Source organism: Eleutherodactylus coqui, chromosome 13 (assembly GCF_035609145.1).
Source record: "Eleutherodactylus coqui strain aEleCoq1 chromosome 13, aEleCoq1.hap1, whole genome shotgun sequence".
NCBI lineage: Eukaryota > Metazoa > Chordata > Amphibia > Anura > Eleutherodactylidae > Eleutherodactylus > Eleutherodactylus coqui.
In genome coordinates, this window is record NC_089849.1 from 94,253,178 (window position 1) to 94,270,268 (window position 17,091).

General features: G+C 46.6%; 1 protein-coding gene across 4 annotated transcripts in view; it reads left to right on the forward strand.

Annotated features, from left to right (window-relative positions):
• The window catches only part of B3GNTL1 (UDP-GlcNAc:betaGal beta-1,3-N-acetylglucosaminyltransferase like 1), a 248,182-nt gene extending 238,435 nt beyond the window's left edge, over positions 1–9,747 (forward strand). For all 4 annotated transcript variants that reach the window (XM_066585849.1, XM_066585850.1, XM_066585851.1 and 1 more), the window contains 3 exons: positions 706–780; positions 8,679–8,772; positions 9,502–9,747. In XM_066585849.1, coding sequence (XP_066441946.1) covers positions 706–780; positions 8,679–8,759 — 156 coding nt within the window. In that variant the 3' untranslated portion in view covers positions 8,760–8,772; positions 9,502–9,747. The remainder of the gene's footprint in view (positions 1–705; positions 781–8,678; positions 8,773–9,501) is intronic.
• Positions 9,748–17,091: the final 7,344 nt, after the last annotated feature.

The window sequence follows — 17,091 nt, forward strand, 5'->3', positions numbered from 1 at the left end:
GAATTGTGAACAAACCCATTGAAATCAAATACGCCCATGTGAAGGAGCCCCAAGATCTCCCCTCTTATCGGTGCTGATGCTCTTCAGTCTATGTGCAGCAGTTACCTGATCATCATCATCTCTACAACGGGCTACCTCTGTAGTTTAGAATATACAGCGGCCAATTGGCATGACTAGAGCTGTACTGTACAGCCTGGGGCGGACTCAGCAGTCTGGGAAGACTGACTTCTGACTACTTCAGACTAATTGACAAAGCTGCTTAGCTGGAGTCAGACCTTGTTCCTACGAGCACTTAAACTGTGAGACCCACGTTGGATATTCCTGATGTAGACATGACTGTTCGATCCAAGGCTGCCCCTCGGAGGGATTATTATAGCCACACGCGGTTTAGTCGCAGGCAGTTAGGTAGATCCGCATGTGGCTGCACAAGAATTCACATGGCATTTTTCTTTTTTTTTGCAAATCGATTTTAAAAGCAAATGTGGAAAATTCCAGCCTGCATAAACTACAGTATTCTATAGAATTAGAAGTGAAATTCTGCTGTGTGAATGAGGCCTGTTTGTTCTTGGCTGTGCCGTAAATGATCAAAGGTGCAGTGTAAAGCATGGGGGTGAACTTGCTTAGAATGCACCGTAACACATTGCAATGTCTTGTGTATGATTGTTGAGTACATGAAGACTCAGCCTTTGTAATTTTCCCTTACAGAAGCGGCCAAAGCCTCGGATCCCTGTGCGGCACTTCACAGAAGCCAAACCTCCATTTATTATCTGTGTCAAGCTGGTGAGTGATTCTGAGCAATGATCGCCTGTCACATCAGGGGCCACAACACTGAGGGTATAGGGGAGGAGGCCCGACGGCTGCCACCTTCTCCAGAAACAGGGTCAAAAGCATGTTGTGAGCTGGCGCCATTCAGACTAAGGGCCGCGCACTGTCCCAGGAGGCCGCAGGTCCTATTTTTGTCCGTTTTCACGGCTGAGTATAGGCCATGTAATGGCAGAGTCCATGGCGATCAGGTGGCACATGGATGGGTGGCACTATGCTGGCCAAGGTAGGTTGCACTTAAGAGTGTTGGGCACAACTTGCTTACATAGATGGAGACTAAGCCAGTAATATCTGGTATACAGAGAGTTAACTAGTAAAGGTGCTAGTAAGTCCAATTATAGATGCCAGATGCAGCAGTAATGGCTGGGGCCATAGATGTGGTCGGGAGGCGGCCTCCCCAACGCCATAAAATACTTAACAGGCATCAAATCTGCACAGATCTGAACACAACAAAGGATCCAGTGATGTGCTGCTCTGAAGCCACATAAGAAGAGGTGTCCGCACTGAACCCCATCATCGGCTGTGCCTGACACAATGGGTGTGAGGCTGTATATAGGAGGTGCGGGGTTGGACTCACTCCCCACGTCTAACACTATCTGGGAGGGCAGAGATGTGTGGTTCTCCAGGCACCGCGGCGCCCCCTGCATGCTGCTCTCATGTGGTCACATTGATTAATACCAGATCAGAAGAGGGAAAAATAGCGCTAACCTGCAGGGGGCAACCTCGGTTACACTTCAGAGTGAGATATGAAAATGAAGCAACTTTGTCATGAGGGAAAAATCTATCATTTTGTGTATACAGCTCCCATGTAGAGCGATGTGCGTCAGGTTTACACACAGACCCCATAGTGCAGGGGTGTCAACTTCATTTTTACCGAGGGTTACATCAGCCTTATGGTTGCCTTCAAAGGTAATTGTAAGACTCAATAGTAATAGTAACCCCCCCATAGTGGTCCCGGTCTTAACAGTAAACCCCATAGTGACCACAGCAGTAAGTAGACCTCAATAGTGACCCGTAGTAATAATAGTGACCTCCATAGTGACCCGCTGTAATAATAGTGACCTCCTGTAATAATAGTGACCTCCATAGTGACCTGCTGTAATAGTGACCTCCGTAGTGACCCGCTGTAATAATAGTGACCTCCGTAGTGACCCGCTGTAATAATAGTGACCTCCATAGTGAGCCGCTGTAATAATAGTGACCTCCGTAGTGGCCTTCAGTAATAATAGTGACCTCCATAGTGACCCGCTGTAATAATAGTGACCTCCATAGTGGCCTCCATTAATAATAGTGACCCCCAGTAATAGTGACCTCCATAGTGACCCGCTGTAATAATAGTGACCTCCATAGTGACATGCTGTAATAATAGTGACCCCCCCATAGTGGTCGCAGTCTTAACAGTAACCCCCATTGTGACCCACAAAGTGGTCCCAGTAGTAATAGGTACTCCCATAGTGACCACAGCAGTAAGTGACCCCCAGTAATAATAGTGACCTCCATAGTGACCCCCAGTAATAATAGTGACCTCCATAGTGACCCGCTGTAATAATAGTGACCTTCATAGTGGCCTTCAGTAATAATAGTGACCTCCATAGTGACCCGCTGTAATAATAGTGACCTCCATAGTGGCCTTCAGTAATAATAGTGACCTCCATAGTGACCCGCTGTAGTAATAGTGACCTCTGTAGTGGCCTCCAGTAATAATAGTGACCTCCATAGTGACCTGCTGTAATAATAGTGACCTCCGTAGTGGCCTCCAGTAATAATAGTGACCTCCATAGTGACCTGCTGTAATAATAGTGACCTCCATAGTGACCCGCTGTAATAATAGTGACCTCCATAGTGACCTGCTGTAATAATAGTGACCTCCATAGTGACCTGCTGTAATAATAGTGACCTCCATAGTGACCCGCTGTAATAATAGTGACCTCCGTAGTGGCCTCCAGTAATAATAGTGACCCCCAGTAATAATAGTGATCTCTGTAGTGACCCGCTGTAATAATAGTGACCTCCATAGTGACCTGCTGTAATAATAGTGACCTCCATAGTGACCTGCTGTAATAATAGTGACCTGCATAGTGACCCGCTGTAGTAATAGTGACCTCCATAGTGAACCGCTGTAGTAATAGTGACCTCCATAGTGACCCGCTGTAGTAATAGTGACCTCTGTAGTGGCCTCCAGTAATAATAGTGACCTGCATAGTGACCTGCTGTAATAATAGTGACCTCCGTAGTGACCCGCTGTAATAATAGTGACCTCCATAGTGACCCGCTGTAATAATAGTGACCTCCGTAGTGGTCTCCAGTAATAATAGTGACCCCCAGTAATAATAGTGATCTCCGTAGTGACCCGCTGTAATAATAGTGACCTCCATAGTGACCTGCTGTAATAATAGTGACCTGCATAGTGACCCGCTGTAGTAATAGTGACCTCCATAGTGACCCGCTGTAGTAATAGTGACCTCTGTAGTGGCCTTCAGTAATAATAGTGACCCGCTGTAATAATAGTGACCTCTGTAGTGGTCTCCAGTAATAATAGTGACCTCCATAGTGACCCGCTGTAATAATAGTGACCTCTGTAGTGGCCTCCAGTTGTAATAGTGACCCCAGTAATAATAATGATTCCTATAGTGGCCCGAGTTGTAATAGAGTGCCCCATAATAGACCTAGTAGTAATAGAGACCCCATAATGACCTCAGTAGTAAGTGACCCTCATAGTGACCCCAATAATAATAGCGATCCCATTAGGAATAGTGGCCTCCATAGTAATAGCGACCCCAGTGATAATAGTGGCCCCAGTAGTAATGGGGTCCGCCATAATGGCCCTAGTAGTAACACTGACCTCTATATTGGCCCCAGTAGTAATATGTGACCTCATAGTAGTCCCAGTAGTAATAGTGCCCCCCCTCCCCCTTCAATCGGCCTCTGGCCCGGCAGTACCCCTACAGGCATTCCCTAGCCTCAAGCCCCGATCCGGTGGCAGCAGCAGCCTCTGCTCAGTTTGTCACCATTGACCTCTGTCCTTGGCGTCTGCACTGTATACAGAAAGACTGGCACACAGTGAAGGCAAGGAATGCGTTCAGTGGACCGGATGCCAGGTTTGTGGGCTGACATCAAGAGAATGGCGAGGCAGGTGAGTATAACAATCCGGCCCCCAGACTCAGCGCCCATGGTTCTATGAGCCAATAAACTTAGTTTACAGACCTCATAGGAGCTGACAGGAGCCCTTTAAATTCACTAAAAGTGAATCTCAAGTCCGGGAAATCAACTTTCCCAGTGCACCCTAGTCGCTGACTAAACCGAAGAGATGCATCGCTCCTTTCCCATTTAGGTCTTCCATGTAAGTAAACCGTTCTCCTCTCTGTCAGTATATGTGATCCCTCTGTACATCCGTCTGCTGCGGACCCGGGGAGGCAGCAGTAATTAGGGGCGGACGGCTTTCATTAGATTTTCTCCAGACCCTATAAAAAAAGAGAAGAAAGCCAAATGTGGATTGAGGAGCAGCGAGGAGGCTGCGGGTGTTACCTTTGATGTATGACTTGGCCCGGCAGTGGAGGGGCGCAGAAGTTAACGCTACCTTTCATTATTCACCTTGTTTAGATTCTCCCTCCTGATGTAAGTATTACGCTTCCTCTGGGGTTGCCGTGGCAGCATCAGTAGATTACAGAGAGCCTGCCAACTCCTTCTGTAGCCCTACGAGCTAAACTTCTTGGGCTCCAAGGAGCCGACCTGCTGAGTATTATATATACTTATCTGCTCCCCACATCCGGCAGACTACTTGTGCACAAGAATGGAGTAAGAGGACTACTTCTCTCATCCTGTGTGTGCTGCGGGGTGCGTCCAGCGACAGCTATGACAGCACACAGAGAGAACAAGAGGGGAAGGTAAGTATTAGGCCTCCTTCACACGACCGGATGCGTTCTTACGTTCGCCCATACGCACCATATAATCATATGAATGAAGATTTAACGCAATCGAGTCCCGATCTTTATTCGTATATTTCAAGCCATTTACACGGGGCGCTGCGGCGTGAATGTTAGATACGGAGAAGCGATGGCAAGCAACGGTCTGAGGAAAATGCTCGGAATGACAATTAATGCTTAATTAGGGCGAGCTGTGTTCTTTTCCCAGCTCCCTCTCCATATTTTCCTGCTGCCATAGAAGTCAATTGGAGCTTGATGCAAATCGCATCAAAAGACAGGGCAAGACCTGCGTATAAAACTAGGGACCGAAAATGGTCGTATAGATGCTACTTTTCCAGGTGCAGTTATTTTACGCGACAAAAAGTGGGTCCCTGTCTGCAAGGGGAGGAGGCGGGCCTGGCTGGGAGCTAGTGCACTGACCTCCCGTCCCCTCTTTGCCCTCTCCCCACCCCTCGCCACTGTTTGCAATGGGAGGGGCGGAACTGGTGGAACTTAGCTCCGTCGGCCTATATACGCCTGTCGGAATAAGACCTTACAATAGGAAATCCTACTGTTTCCCCTAAAATGACCACTAGCTGCATTAAAAAAAAGCAAAAAAACTATACATTACCTAACAGTCACTGTCCACGCAGTCACACTTCTCCTCCGAAGCTGCGGCACACTTGTCTGCAGTCTTACGCCAGCGCTTCCTAGTCAGTGGGATCAAAAGTTAGATTAGAGATGACTCGGATTGTTGCTGTTACGGTAACTTTTTAAATGCCACTGTCAGTGGTATTTAACCCATGATGAGACTGTGTGCTGCCTGGGTGTCATGGCAGCCTAGAGTGAAAATACAGTGCAATGCAATTCTGTAGTATTGCATTATTTGGTATAAGTTTAAAAAATGATCGCAAGTTCAACTCCCCTATGGGGACTAACAAGAGAGGTAAAATTAGGCACATTTTTTAACATTTTTAAATTATCAGAAAAATAAAAAATATTAAAAATTTAAAACCCCTTTTCCCTTTCATTGCATCAAAAAAGTATAATAAATTAAAAATTGCCATTGCTGCATCCATAATGAGCCCTCATACAGCTGCATCAGCAGAAAAAAAATATATGACAACAGAAAGCAGTTTATTAAAGGCAAACCAGAAACAAATGATGCACTTATGTTTTTTTTTTGCATTGAGTTTTCCTTCTTATGTATCTAGAAAGCCTCATACTTAACAGTAGTATGCAGGCTCTCTTACATTTAAATTTTTGGCTGTGGGGTGTTTCCAGCACTGATCCGCTAGTCTCTGATGAAAGAGAAACTCAGCATCCCACTCCTCTTTCAGAGGCTGTGTAGCATAGCCCGCTCAATACTACACAGCTATCTCATCGTCTGTCTGAGTAGCTGCTGGTCCTTTCCCCCTCACTGCTGATAAAAGCAGAAAATTTAGCTGGAGTGAATCACAGCCCTCTGTAATAGTAACTTTCTTTGGTCTCTGTCCTCTTTATCACCTCCACCATCCCCCGACTCTGTAATAGCTCTCTGTGCATTGAATGCATGTGCACAACATGGAAGCAGGCGAGGGGAGGAGACAGTCAGGTTACTCTGGCTGACAGAATTTCCTAAGCTTTTAGTCCTCTAGTTTGCAGAGCTTTGGAAAACAATACAAGCATAGAAATAAGGCAATTAGAAATTTTTAATAAAAGCCGAATACAAAAAGTCTTCATTTCCAAAAACGCTTTGATTAAAAACAAGAGTGCAAATGTATACACCGCCTGTAAGTATTTTATATTTTTATGTAGTACTGCTTATAAAGATAAATTTGCTCTCATTGCAATTGTACTGACCCAAAGAATAAAGATAAGATGGAATTCTTAGATGCACTGCGGACACCATAAATGCACCCCATGCCCCCACACAAAAAATTAGTATAATTGCACTTTTTAAAACTTTTTTAAAGTGGTGTAAAATTGAGAACGTTTTTCAATTTGTTACATGGTATGTTAAATTGTGCCGTTGAAAAACACAGTTTGACCCAAAAAACAATCCCTCATGTAGCTATGTGACTTGAAAAAAAAAATTTGTTTTTTGAAAATGCAGAGGGAAGATAAAAATGAAGAAAAAATAAAAGAAGGGCTGCAGGTGGAAGAAACTAAGGGTGACTACCCACTACAGTTCTTTTTCACTGCGAAATTCACAGCGTTTTTTTTCTCCAGGGGTCTATGGGACTTGTAATGTTAAAATCGCATCATGCAAAATTGCGATTTCGCGGTAAATTGCGAAATTTGCCGCAATGCGTTTTTAACATTAGAAAGCCCCATAGACACCTGGAAAAAAAACCAGCAAATTTACAAACGCTAGTGGGTAGTCACTAGAGATGAGCGAGCATACTCGATAAGGCACATTACTCGAGCGACTAGTGCCTTATTCGAGTACCTGCCCGCTCGTCTCTAAAGATTCGGGTGCCGGCGCGGGTGAGAGTGGAGTTGCGGCGGGGGAGTGGGGGTGAGAGAGGGAGAGAGAGATCTCCCCTCCGTTCCTCCCCGCTCTCCCCCGCTGCTCCCCACCCCCTGCCGACACCCGAATCTTTAGAGACGAGCGGGCAGGTACTCGAATAAGGCACTACTCGATCGAGTAGTTTGCCTTATCGAGTATGCTCGCTCATCTCTAGTAGTCACCCTAAGGGGGACATTTTATATGGACTGTGCACCACAATTGCGATATGACACAAAGTTGCCGGTAATGACGCATGCCATAGTTGCACTGTGATTTATGGCTGTTTGTGCTTCTCTCGTCACTTTTCCAAAAAGACCTCCCGTGGCCCAACATATTTACTATAACTTACACCAGAAATTGGTGTAAGATAAAAAGCAAATCTCCGCCACACTTCTGGTGCATGGATAGCCAAAGATGGGCCAAACCTTCGTGATTGGTGGGACCCCTATCGCTCCTAAGGACAGAGGTCCCAAATGTCCCCGCATGAATGTTGCAGCAGTTGTGCATGAGCTCTGCCGCTCCATTCATTTCAATGGGAGCGCTGGAGATAGCCAAGTTCTGGCTGTCCCATTGAAATGAATGGAGCAGCAGTCCCACTACTGGACCTGACAGTGCAATCAGCTGGTTGTATAGTATGCTGCAATACATCAGTATTTTGGTGTACTATACAATCACACTGACAGTTAAATGAAGGCCTTTGGGCCCTTTTACATGGAACAATAATCGTTCAGTGTAAATATATCCGACCATTGAACGATAATTCATTGACTTATTTCATTCAGGCATACAAATTCGGCATTTGCCAGTCATTACGTCTAAAAGGTGATCATTCAGTCATTCACAAACCATTTCCAGACTTTCCCTGACAGACCAATAATGATGGACTGACTGAATGAGCTATGGTGAAAAATGCCGAAAAAAATCAAAAGCTCGTGTAAATGAAGCAAGCGAACGAGTTATTTGCTTTCAAACAACGTTCAACAATTAATTGCTCAGCATAAGAGGATTCTTCGTTAGGCCTCCAATTGCTATAACAACCATCGGCATAGGGGCGCCAATGGGCTGGCAGGGGGAGTCCCCACCTTTTGTCAATCACTTAGATGCCAAAGTCAATGCTGAGTGCTGCATCTAAGGGGTTAAACGTCTGGAATCAGAACCAGCCCCAATTCCAGCAGCTGCACCCTGGCATTGTATGCCGCTGATTCCCTGGAGTACAGTAGCTGTACCTAGGAGATTTAATGGCGTATATATCTGTCATGAGTGGGGCCTCATTCCCATGACCGATATGTCATATAGCAGGAAGGGGTTAAACATGGGAAGGAGGTTAAACGGGCTATGTTAGAAAGTTGGAGAACTTATACAATGTACAGCAAACTTTCAGCACTGATCCCCTTGGATAGGAGAGAGTCTGTCACCTTGTATCAGTCAGTACTGGATCCGCTAACCCTGTTCTCTCCCCGCAGGACCTGACAGGAGGAGGGTTTGAGGACAATCTACGCTCTCTGAATCTGACGGAGGGAAAGGATTATTATCACTTCAGCTGAGGCTACTGCACAGGTACAGGTGTATCAGGGCATGGGTTTAGCATCCTAGCACAACTATTCTGTTTGCAGAGTCATTAGAAAACAATAGGCTCCGCAAATAGTGTAAGGCGCCAAATGAGTGTTCAGCACGTTGTACAGATGGAGCTCGCCAGCCATTTGTTTGGCGCCTGCAGCATCAGTATTATAGAGTTGTTGTGCCCCATTTCATATAGCACATGGCAGCATCTGATGTACACAGTGACGTCTTTCACATTGGATGGTAACGGGCCATGTAGCTGTAAGCTCAGTGATACGGCCAATGAGGATCTTACTCTAGTACAATCTGTTTTCAGCATCAGCGCCTCTATCAGTTATCTCTGATCTTTTGGGGCACAGAACATCCTGTACTTATATCATCCATAGGAGCAGATATGACCAGACTACCCACCTATGACCAGCACCCCACATCTCATTGATCTGCTGTTGCCCAGTATATGATCAGAAATATCCCTCTTTTGGTTTTAAAGAGCCTAGCATGGGCTGCTGTGTAACTGGATGTATCTGGTACGGCCCCCGTGGTAGAGGTCTCCTTGTGGTGTCAGATATGCACATGAGGACTCACGAGGAAGATATCCGTCAGATCACATGTCATATATCTACCAACATCACATGGGTGAGGAGTCATCCCCCTGATTAGTAGGGGGTCTCCTGTCAGCGGTGCAGCATGTTGTGAAGCCCCACTGAGCAGTTCTCTGTCTTCTAGTGTCGGATTCCCCTGGGATGAACAAGAATACAAGACATCTAACCTCTGGAGGCTTCTGCTTAGTACTGGGGAGCAGTGAAGTGTGGCTGCTGGACTGGAGAGACATGGGCGGAGGTGCAGGCTGGTGGTACACATGGTGCATGAGGCCTACAGACGGACAGCTCTGCAGCAATCAGAGTTACTGGAGGATTTGTCACACTATATTTTATAACAGCTAACCCTCAATAAATGTGTTTTATCAATGAACTGGTTGCCGCTGGTTATAGAGAGTCGGTGTAAAATGATGCAACTTTCTAATCTACCAATTTCAGTATTTCTGCTTGCTGTAGGTGAGTGGGAACATTCTTGTTTGGGGCCTTGTTTCTCCAGTTAATTGTACATTGATGGGCGATCCTAATGATGGGTCATCAATTAAAACTACAGGATAACCTCTTTAATCACTGTCAAATGAAAAGCTCTGCAACTTTCTTGTATAATCTGTGTTTTATTTCCTCCGCATTTTCAAGATCTGTCATCTTTGAATGGAAACACTCTTGTCTACCTCTAAAGGTTGAAAATACAACCTATACTAATAATTGTCAGTGGTGGCAGTTTGTAGCGAAGTGGTTTAAAGACCCCGCCTCCAGCAAGAAATTGCTCTGATTGGTTCATCGAGCGCTGGCTCTGATTGGTTGAGCTACCACTTTACGAACCAATCACAACTATTCAATGAATAGCTGTGATTGATGCATCCGGCACTGGCTGTGATTGGCTGAGCCCTAGAGCTCAGCCAATCAGAGCAATCTCTTGCTGGAGGTGTGGTCTTCAAACCCCATCGCTAGCAAAAGATGCTCTGTTGGTGATAGCAAGTGCCTGGAAGCCTTCCCGGAGCTCCGGAAGACAGCGGCAGGGACCAGGACGGTGCCAGCTAGATGAGTGTTCATTTTTTTTCAGCTTCCTTGGCTGCTGCGTTAGCTGTGCTGAAAACTCAGCCAAAAGTTGTCAAAAATGCATGACAGCTCTGCTGCAACCGCAGTACATGCAGCGGTAAAAAGCGCTGTGTTTCTGCAAACACCTGTGTGTGTGGGGGGGGGGGGGGGGGCTAACACAGATACGACTGCAACAAGGTCTCACCTGGGAGCAGTATAAAAAAAATGTTTGGGAGGTCAGCTTCTGGATGTAAACAAGAATGTTTCGATTCATTGACAGCAAGCAGAATTCTTGAAATTGGTGAATAATTGAAACCTAAAGTGACTAAAACAAAAAAACAGCAAGCAGCGCTCCTTTGTGAATGTTTGTGGGAAAAGGTACCGTTCAATGCAACCTGGAGTTCACCGGCAAAAAGGCCGGAAAAACTTCCCAAGACCGCAGTCTGGGGCATTCTAATCAGCTTTGTTCTTCCGTCATGCAATGCTGCGACTGTGTCCGTCTTTCTCAAGCGTAATACATAAATTAGTGATTCAGATGAAAGTGACTTGAAAGAAAAATCTTTTTAATGTGGAGTTTTAGTCTAGAGGCGTTTTAGTAGGTATATTGGCGAATGGCATAATTGGCAAGCTCTTAAAGGTGTATCCCACCTGGACCGCTCCTCTCTTAAAACAGAGCAGCTAGGCAGCTGGAGGGTAACCGTCACCCATTCACATGAATATGTGGTAACAGCAAGTCCCAAGTGGGAGACCCTCTCTGTGCCCTTTATACTGACCTGCCCCTGAGGGGCTCCTGAACCAGGAAGTGGGCCTCTCTATTTAATAAGTGTCCTCTGGGGCTGCCAACAAGGATCCTCCTTACCCACACTACATCCCAGCAGTGATGGCCACAAAAGAAACAGCGTAACACACTACACCCTCCTGACGTACAACAGGGACTAAGTCCTAACAGACGCAGTCTCCCCAGGTCAACAGGGTCCGGCGTGGGCTATGGGAGTACATGGCTGGAGAGTGGAGAAGAGGAGGTGGCGCTGCGCAGAGGTAGAAGAGAGAAGTGCAGGATAGAGCAGTGCTGCACTGTGCAGCAGACTGAGCGGCGGCCGTGTGAGACACCTGACTACAGCTGCAACACCAGAAGAGCAGAAAGACTGCAAAGGCGGCTCAGGCATGGGCCTGTCTGGCGGGCTGAGCGCCTGTTTTTAATCTTCCCTGGGCAATATGAATACAGAAGAGGGGTAACCTGTAGGGATAGAGGCCCTAAAGTATGCCTCACAGAGACCCCTTCGTCTAGGCAGTACACTGTGGCTATCAGTTGGAGCGCCAGAGGAGCCCACCACCTTCCCTTCAGAGACTTTCATCCTTGGACCAACTAAATGAAAAGAAGTGAGAAGTGGTGCTACTTCCCAATGAGCTCCCCAACCTCTGCTCCATGTTATATACCGTTCCCATGGCCTCCATCGGTCGGTATACCTTTACCTTATTTATTTATCATGAAATGCTATAGTAGACTCCGCTATTCCATACAAAGGTATACAGTGAATTAAAGTGTAAGTGCTAATTAGAACTACAGTTCACCCCACAAAAAACAAGTCCTCTTTGGCCTGCATTGATGGAGAAATAAAAACCGCTATGGCTCCTGAAATGCAACAATAGGAAACAATTAAGAAAAAGCTAAATATATATATATAATACGTATTGGTTCTATTGAAGTGACCTATGGACTAACATTATAAAGTTACTTATACCATACGGTGCATGTATAACAAAGATGGTAAACTATAGTGGAGCTGGCCCCTGGTAAGAACCAGCCCTTATATAACTACGTCAATGGAAGAGAAGTTCTGGCCCAAAGAATGCAGTGATAATAACCAAAACGAAATTGGTGCGTCCTGAAGCTCTAAGAATGAAGTGATGATATTTACATATAACTGTAGGGTGGAGCTCCATGGTGTATTCTGCTAGTGGGCCATAGGTGTCCCAGTCCGGCACTGCACTCATATGTAAGGGCCTGCTGGGAGCTGGAGTTTGGAAACCATTGGAGAGACACATGCTTGAGACCTCTCAATCCTGACAGCGCGTATAGTCTGTGATTAGTTAGTAAATAGCCTCTATGTCTGCCCTGGGACTACACATCCCAGCATGCATGGCCCCACGCTCCTTCCCCTGTGCTGTGGATGAGATGTGAAGTGTCAGCGCTTCTCCTATAAACAGTTCCCGCCGTACTAAGTGGAGATGGGATCAAACACAAACTATGTCATGTAGAAATTCACAGCAGGTGTCAGTACAACAAACATGATTTATTACAGGCGGCTGATGTGCATGGAACAGAGCAGACATCGTGATCATACAGTGCCACCTGCTGGCCATCACCAGTATACTGAGGAAAGCAGGGGCATAGCACACTGACCCATTATAGCTGCAGATCTTGCAGTAGATTGCCTGGCTAAGGGTGAAATCTGAGCTCAAATCTCCAGCAAACAATTGTCTTGCTGCGTACTTAAAGGGGTTGTCTCGCGGCAGCAAGTGGGGGTATACACTTCTGTATGGCCATATTAATGCACTTTGTAATGTACATTGTGCATTAATTATGAGCCATACAGAAGTTATTCACTTACCTGTTCCATTGCTAGCGTCCCCGTCTCCATGGTGCCGTCTAATTTCAGCGTCTAATCGCCCGATTAGATGCGCTTGCGCAGTCCGGTCTTATTTTCTGAATGGGGTCGCTCGTGCCGGAGAGCGGCTCCTCATAGCTCCGCCCCGTCACGTGCCGATTCCAGCCAATCAGGAGGCTGGAATCGGCAATGGACCGCACAGAAGGCCTGCGGTCCACCGAGGGTGAAGATCCCCGCGGCCATCTTCACCAGGTAAGTAAGAAGTCACCGGAGCACGGGGATTCAGGTAAGCACTATCCGGTTTTCTTTTTTAACCCCTGCATCGGGTTTGTCTCGCGCCGAACGGGGGGGGCTATTGAAAAAAAAAAAAAACCAGTTTCGGCGCGGGACAACCCCTTTAAAACCTGCAGCTCATGGCAATTCCACTAGAATGTTTCAACATCGCAGGGATGACATTTGTTAAATCTTCTCCCCATGGCTGGTACCGTGAACACTGCGGATATTCTGTGCAAGAATGTGTGTGCACATACCCTTACTGTATGTTATTGCGCAGTGCCTTTAGTCTCTACAGTATGTTTTATCACTAATAGTGCCCCTTCAGTGACCCCACAAAATAAGTGCCCCCTCTGTGCCCCTCAGGATTACAGTAATCACTCTGTATCTACCCCACCCTTTCTATAAAAGTCACACCAGCAACCTGCAGTATCTCTCTTTGTAATTCACAGAGCTTCAGGTCAGAATGCCGCTTGACTCAGTACAGAGGTCGACTCCTCCCTCTCTCCACCGCTCCGTGGCAGTAATATACTGAGAGCAGGAGAGAGGGGGAGGAGTCTACCTCTGTACTGAGAGTAGGAGAGGGGGGGGGGAGGAGTCTACCTCTGTACTGAGCCAAGTGGTGTTTGGACCAGCAGGACTATGAATTACAAAGAGTTATGCTGCTGGCCAGACTTTCAAGGGGTGGCTGGCAAATCAGTGGTGGAACAGGGGGCAGGGTCATTAGGCTGCGGGCCTTGCCATCCAACAGGCCTCATAGCAGTCACATGGTCTGCCCTCATTGGCACCGTAGGCATTGATACTTTTATTCACATTGCGTCTTGCAGCCCATCCTTGGTTTCTATTAAGTAGTCCCATCTAAAATGCCAAAAACCGCATTCAAACAGAACCCTGGATGGATGTCATCACTAAAAAGAAGTCCGAAAACTGCGAGGTTTGGTCTCTGTTTCAGCGGGTTTCCGTTCACTTCTGGCGTTTTGGATGAATGGAATAGCGCAGTTGACCATACTATTATGTCTGGCTAAAACGCTGGAAATGCACAGAAACCTGCAGAAATAGATACCAGGTCTGGCCTCCTTTTCAGTACTGATGGCCTACAGAGCCGTGCAGGGTTCTGTCTTAATGCTGTTTTCGGGATTTCAGGTGGAACCCCTTTATGGAAACCAAGGATGGGCTGCAAGGCGCAGCGTGAATGTAGTTTTGTCTGCACCGATACATTATAACAAGACCATCAGGATAGCAAGAGGATTCGTGTTTACACAGAAGAATGAGCAGACTGGATACAACTGTAGCAAAACATCAGCTGCATTCGGTCGGGAGGAATTTTCAACTGCTGACTATAAATTAAATTGTTTCCATTCACAGAAGCAAGCGGTGGTCTTGAACATCATTAAAAATTGAAACTTCAAGTGTCTTAGAAAGTTGCAGAGCCCTTCTCCCACAGGGAGCACAGCTCACCATCCAGAGTCCTGGGGGTCTAGGGGGGGTCTCACCAATACATTCCTGGCGGATAACACACTGAAGGACATCTGCACCACATTAGGCTGGGCCCTTCCTGGCAGGACCCTGACTTGTTAACCCTTGCTCTCCCATACCCAGCTGGTAACTGGTGTAATGTCATTATCTCCTATGGAATTTAAGGCGGATTACTGGAACCTGCAGTCTGGGGTGGCATCTCTTCTCACCTCCAGCGCCACAACAGGTCGCAGAGGCAGTTACACTGCTCGTAGACAAAGGGTTAAACCCAGGGACTGAAGAAAGGGCAGGCGGATGTCAATCTTCAGAACCTTTCTACCTTCTTCCCATCAATTAACATGTTTTTTTGTTATCAAGGGGTGGAATATATTAGGCAGCAAGTGACAAGTCAGTTCTTGAAGTTGATATGATGGAAGCAGGAAAAATAGTCAAGTGTAACAATCTGGGTGCCAAGGGGCAAAATGTGCCATCTAAGTGACTGTGCAGGTGGTTTTAATGTTACGGCTAATTGGTGTATTGGCAAGGGGGAATATGTAACAACTGCACATCGATGGAATGAAGCAGAACAATAGGGAGGAGCCTGGAGATGTAATTTTAAGGGGGCTATCCCTTTCCCCAAGGTGCCCCAAGTGCTGTACGCCTTGTGCAGCAGCGGGGGGCTGTACAGGGGTGCCCTGACCCCCTCGGCTCTTCATGACAAGTCACCTCCGGCAGCGCTGCCACTCCTGGAGTTCTTTGGGTTTCCTACATTACACACAATACGGACATCTCTGTGACTCCATCCTGATCCTGGCAGGTAACCAGCGGAGGAGGAGAATGGCGCTGTCGGGGCATGCAGCGGCATTTTCCAGCAGGTGTCCCTTGAGAAATGCACCTGAAAGCAGCTGCCAGTGTAACAGAGCTTCAGCGGTTCTCATCCCATTGTGCGGATAATCTGGGTATTGTTAGAGAAGGTGCGGAGCAGGAAGGCGTGAATAACCTTAATAGGACACACAGGCTGAATGATCACATCAGTTAACACCTTCAGCCTCTCCCTAAGGTCCTTTTACACGGGACAAGCTGTCAGACAAATGATGCCCGACACGTGTCTCAGTGATGCTCCTCCTGCACTGTTACACAGGAGCAAATATCGCATCCCCCCCCCCCTACCACCACCTACCTCCATTCACAGCAAGCAGACAGTCGCTCAGAAGTGCTGTGTACACTGAACGGCACGTTGTTCAGTTTTATGCATGCAAAAAAAACCAAACAACTGAAGGATTCTTGCATTTACACAGGACGATTAGCATTCAGATTTCCACGGGAGCACAGGAATCTGACCGATAATTGTCCCATGTAAAAGGGACACCAATCTGAAGCGGTTGATAACAAGGAACAATAGATTGAATTCCATTCCACTGCACATCACACGGCAGGTGTACGGTCCATTTACAGCGTACTTGAGATTTCAAAAACTTTTCAAAAGCAAACCAGCTCTTCATTGGCTTAATCAATTCAGTTTTCCATATAGATTCCACTATTTTTCTGCTACCCTGCTGGGTGTGGTATGGAGGTTTTTTAAGCATCTTATCTGCCAGTACAGTACAGGCTGGGAGTTCCTCTTCTACACTTCCCATGCTGCTTTTCATAGCCCTGCTCCAGTAGTCAGCATCTGAGTGCCCACCCCACTGCTGCAAATAGTAACTAATAGTGTTCCCATGTCACTGTTACTAGAGAAGCAGAATGCCTAATGACAGGCAGTGGATTGCAAAGATTCTGGAAGGGAGACCCCTAGTGGCAGCCACTTCAAACTTGAGTTTCAGTAGTAAGACCAAAAAATTAAGTGCACGTATTTTAAAAGATTGATGATACACAAATAGATTGTTAGATGAGCATAAGTTACGTGAAAAGTTAGTGTCCATTTAAGGGAAACTATTCATGTAAATGATAAACTCTCACAGGGGAGCTGGATCTGAGCTTCTACACTGAATGATCACTGCATTAGGAACAGCTGGTTCATGGTGTCTTGTGATCAGTGACACGGTACCAAGTGATCGCAGCATCATGATCTGGTTTCACATAATCTACTGACCCCTCCTCTGCACTGCAGAAGGCAACATTTGGCAGTTATGGATAAACATGGTGATTTGAGGGACTTTGACCGCTGGCAGATTGTTGGTGCCCAGAGGGGTGGTGCCAGTAACAGTTGCCCTTGTTGGCTATTCCTGAACTACGGAATCAAGAGTGTTCCAGGACTGGTTGAATCATGGACATATGTCTAACAGAAGATCACACAGCAGCAGGCCACATTTGGTTGATCCTACAGACAAGTGTCAGGTGGCACG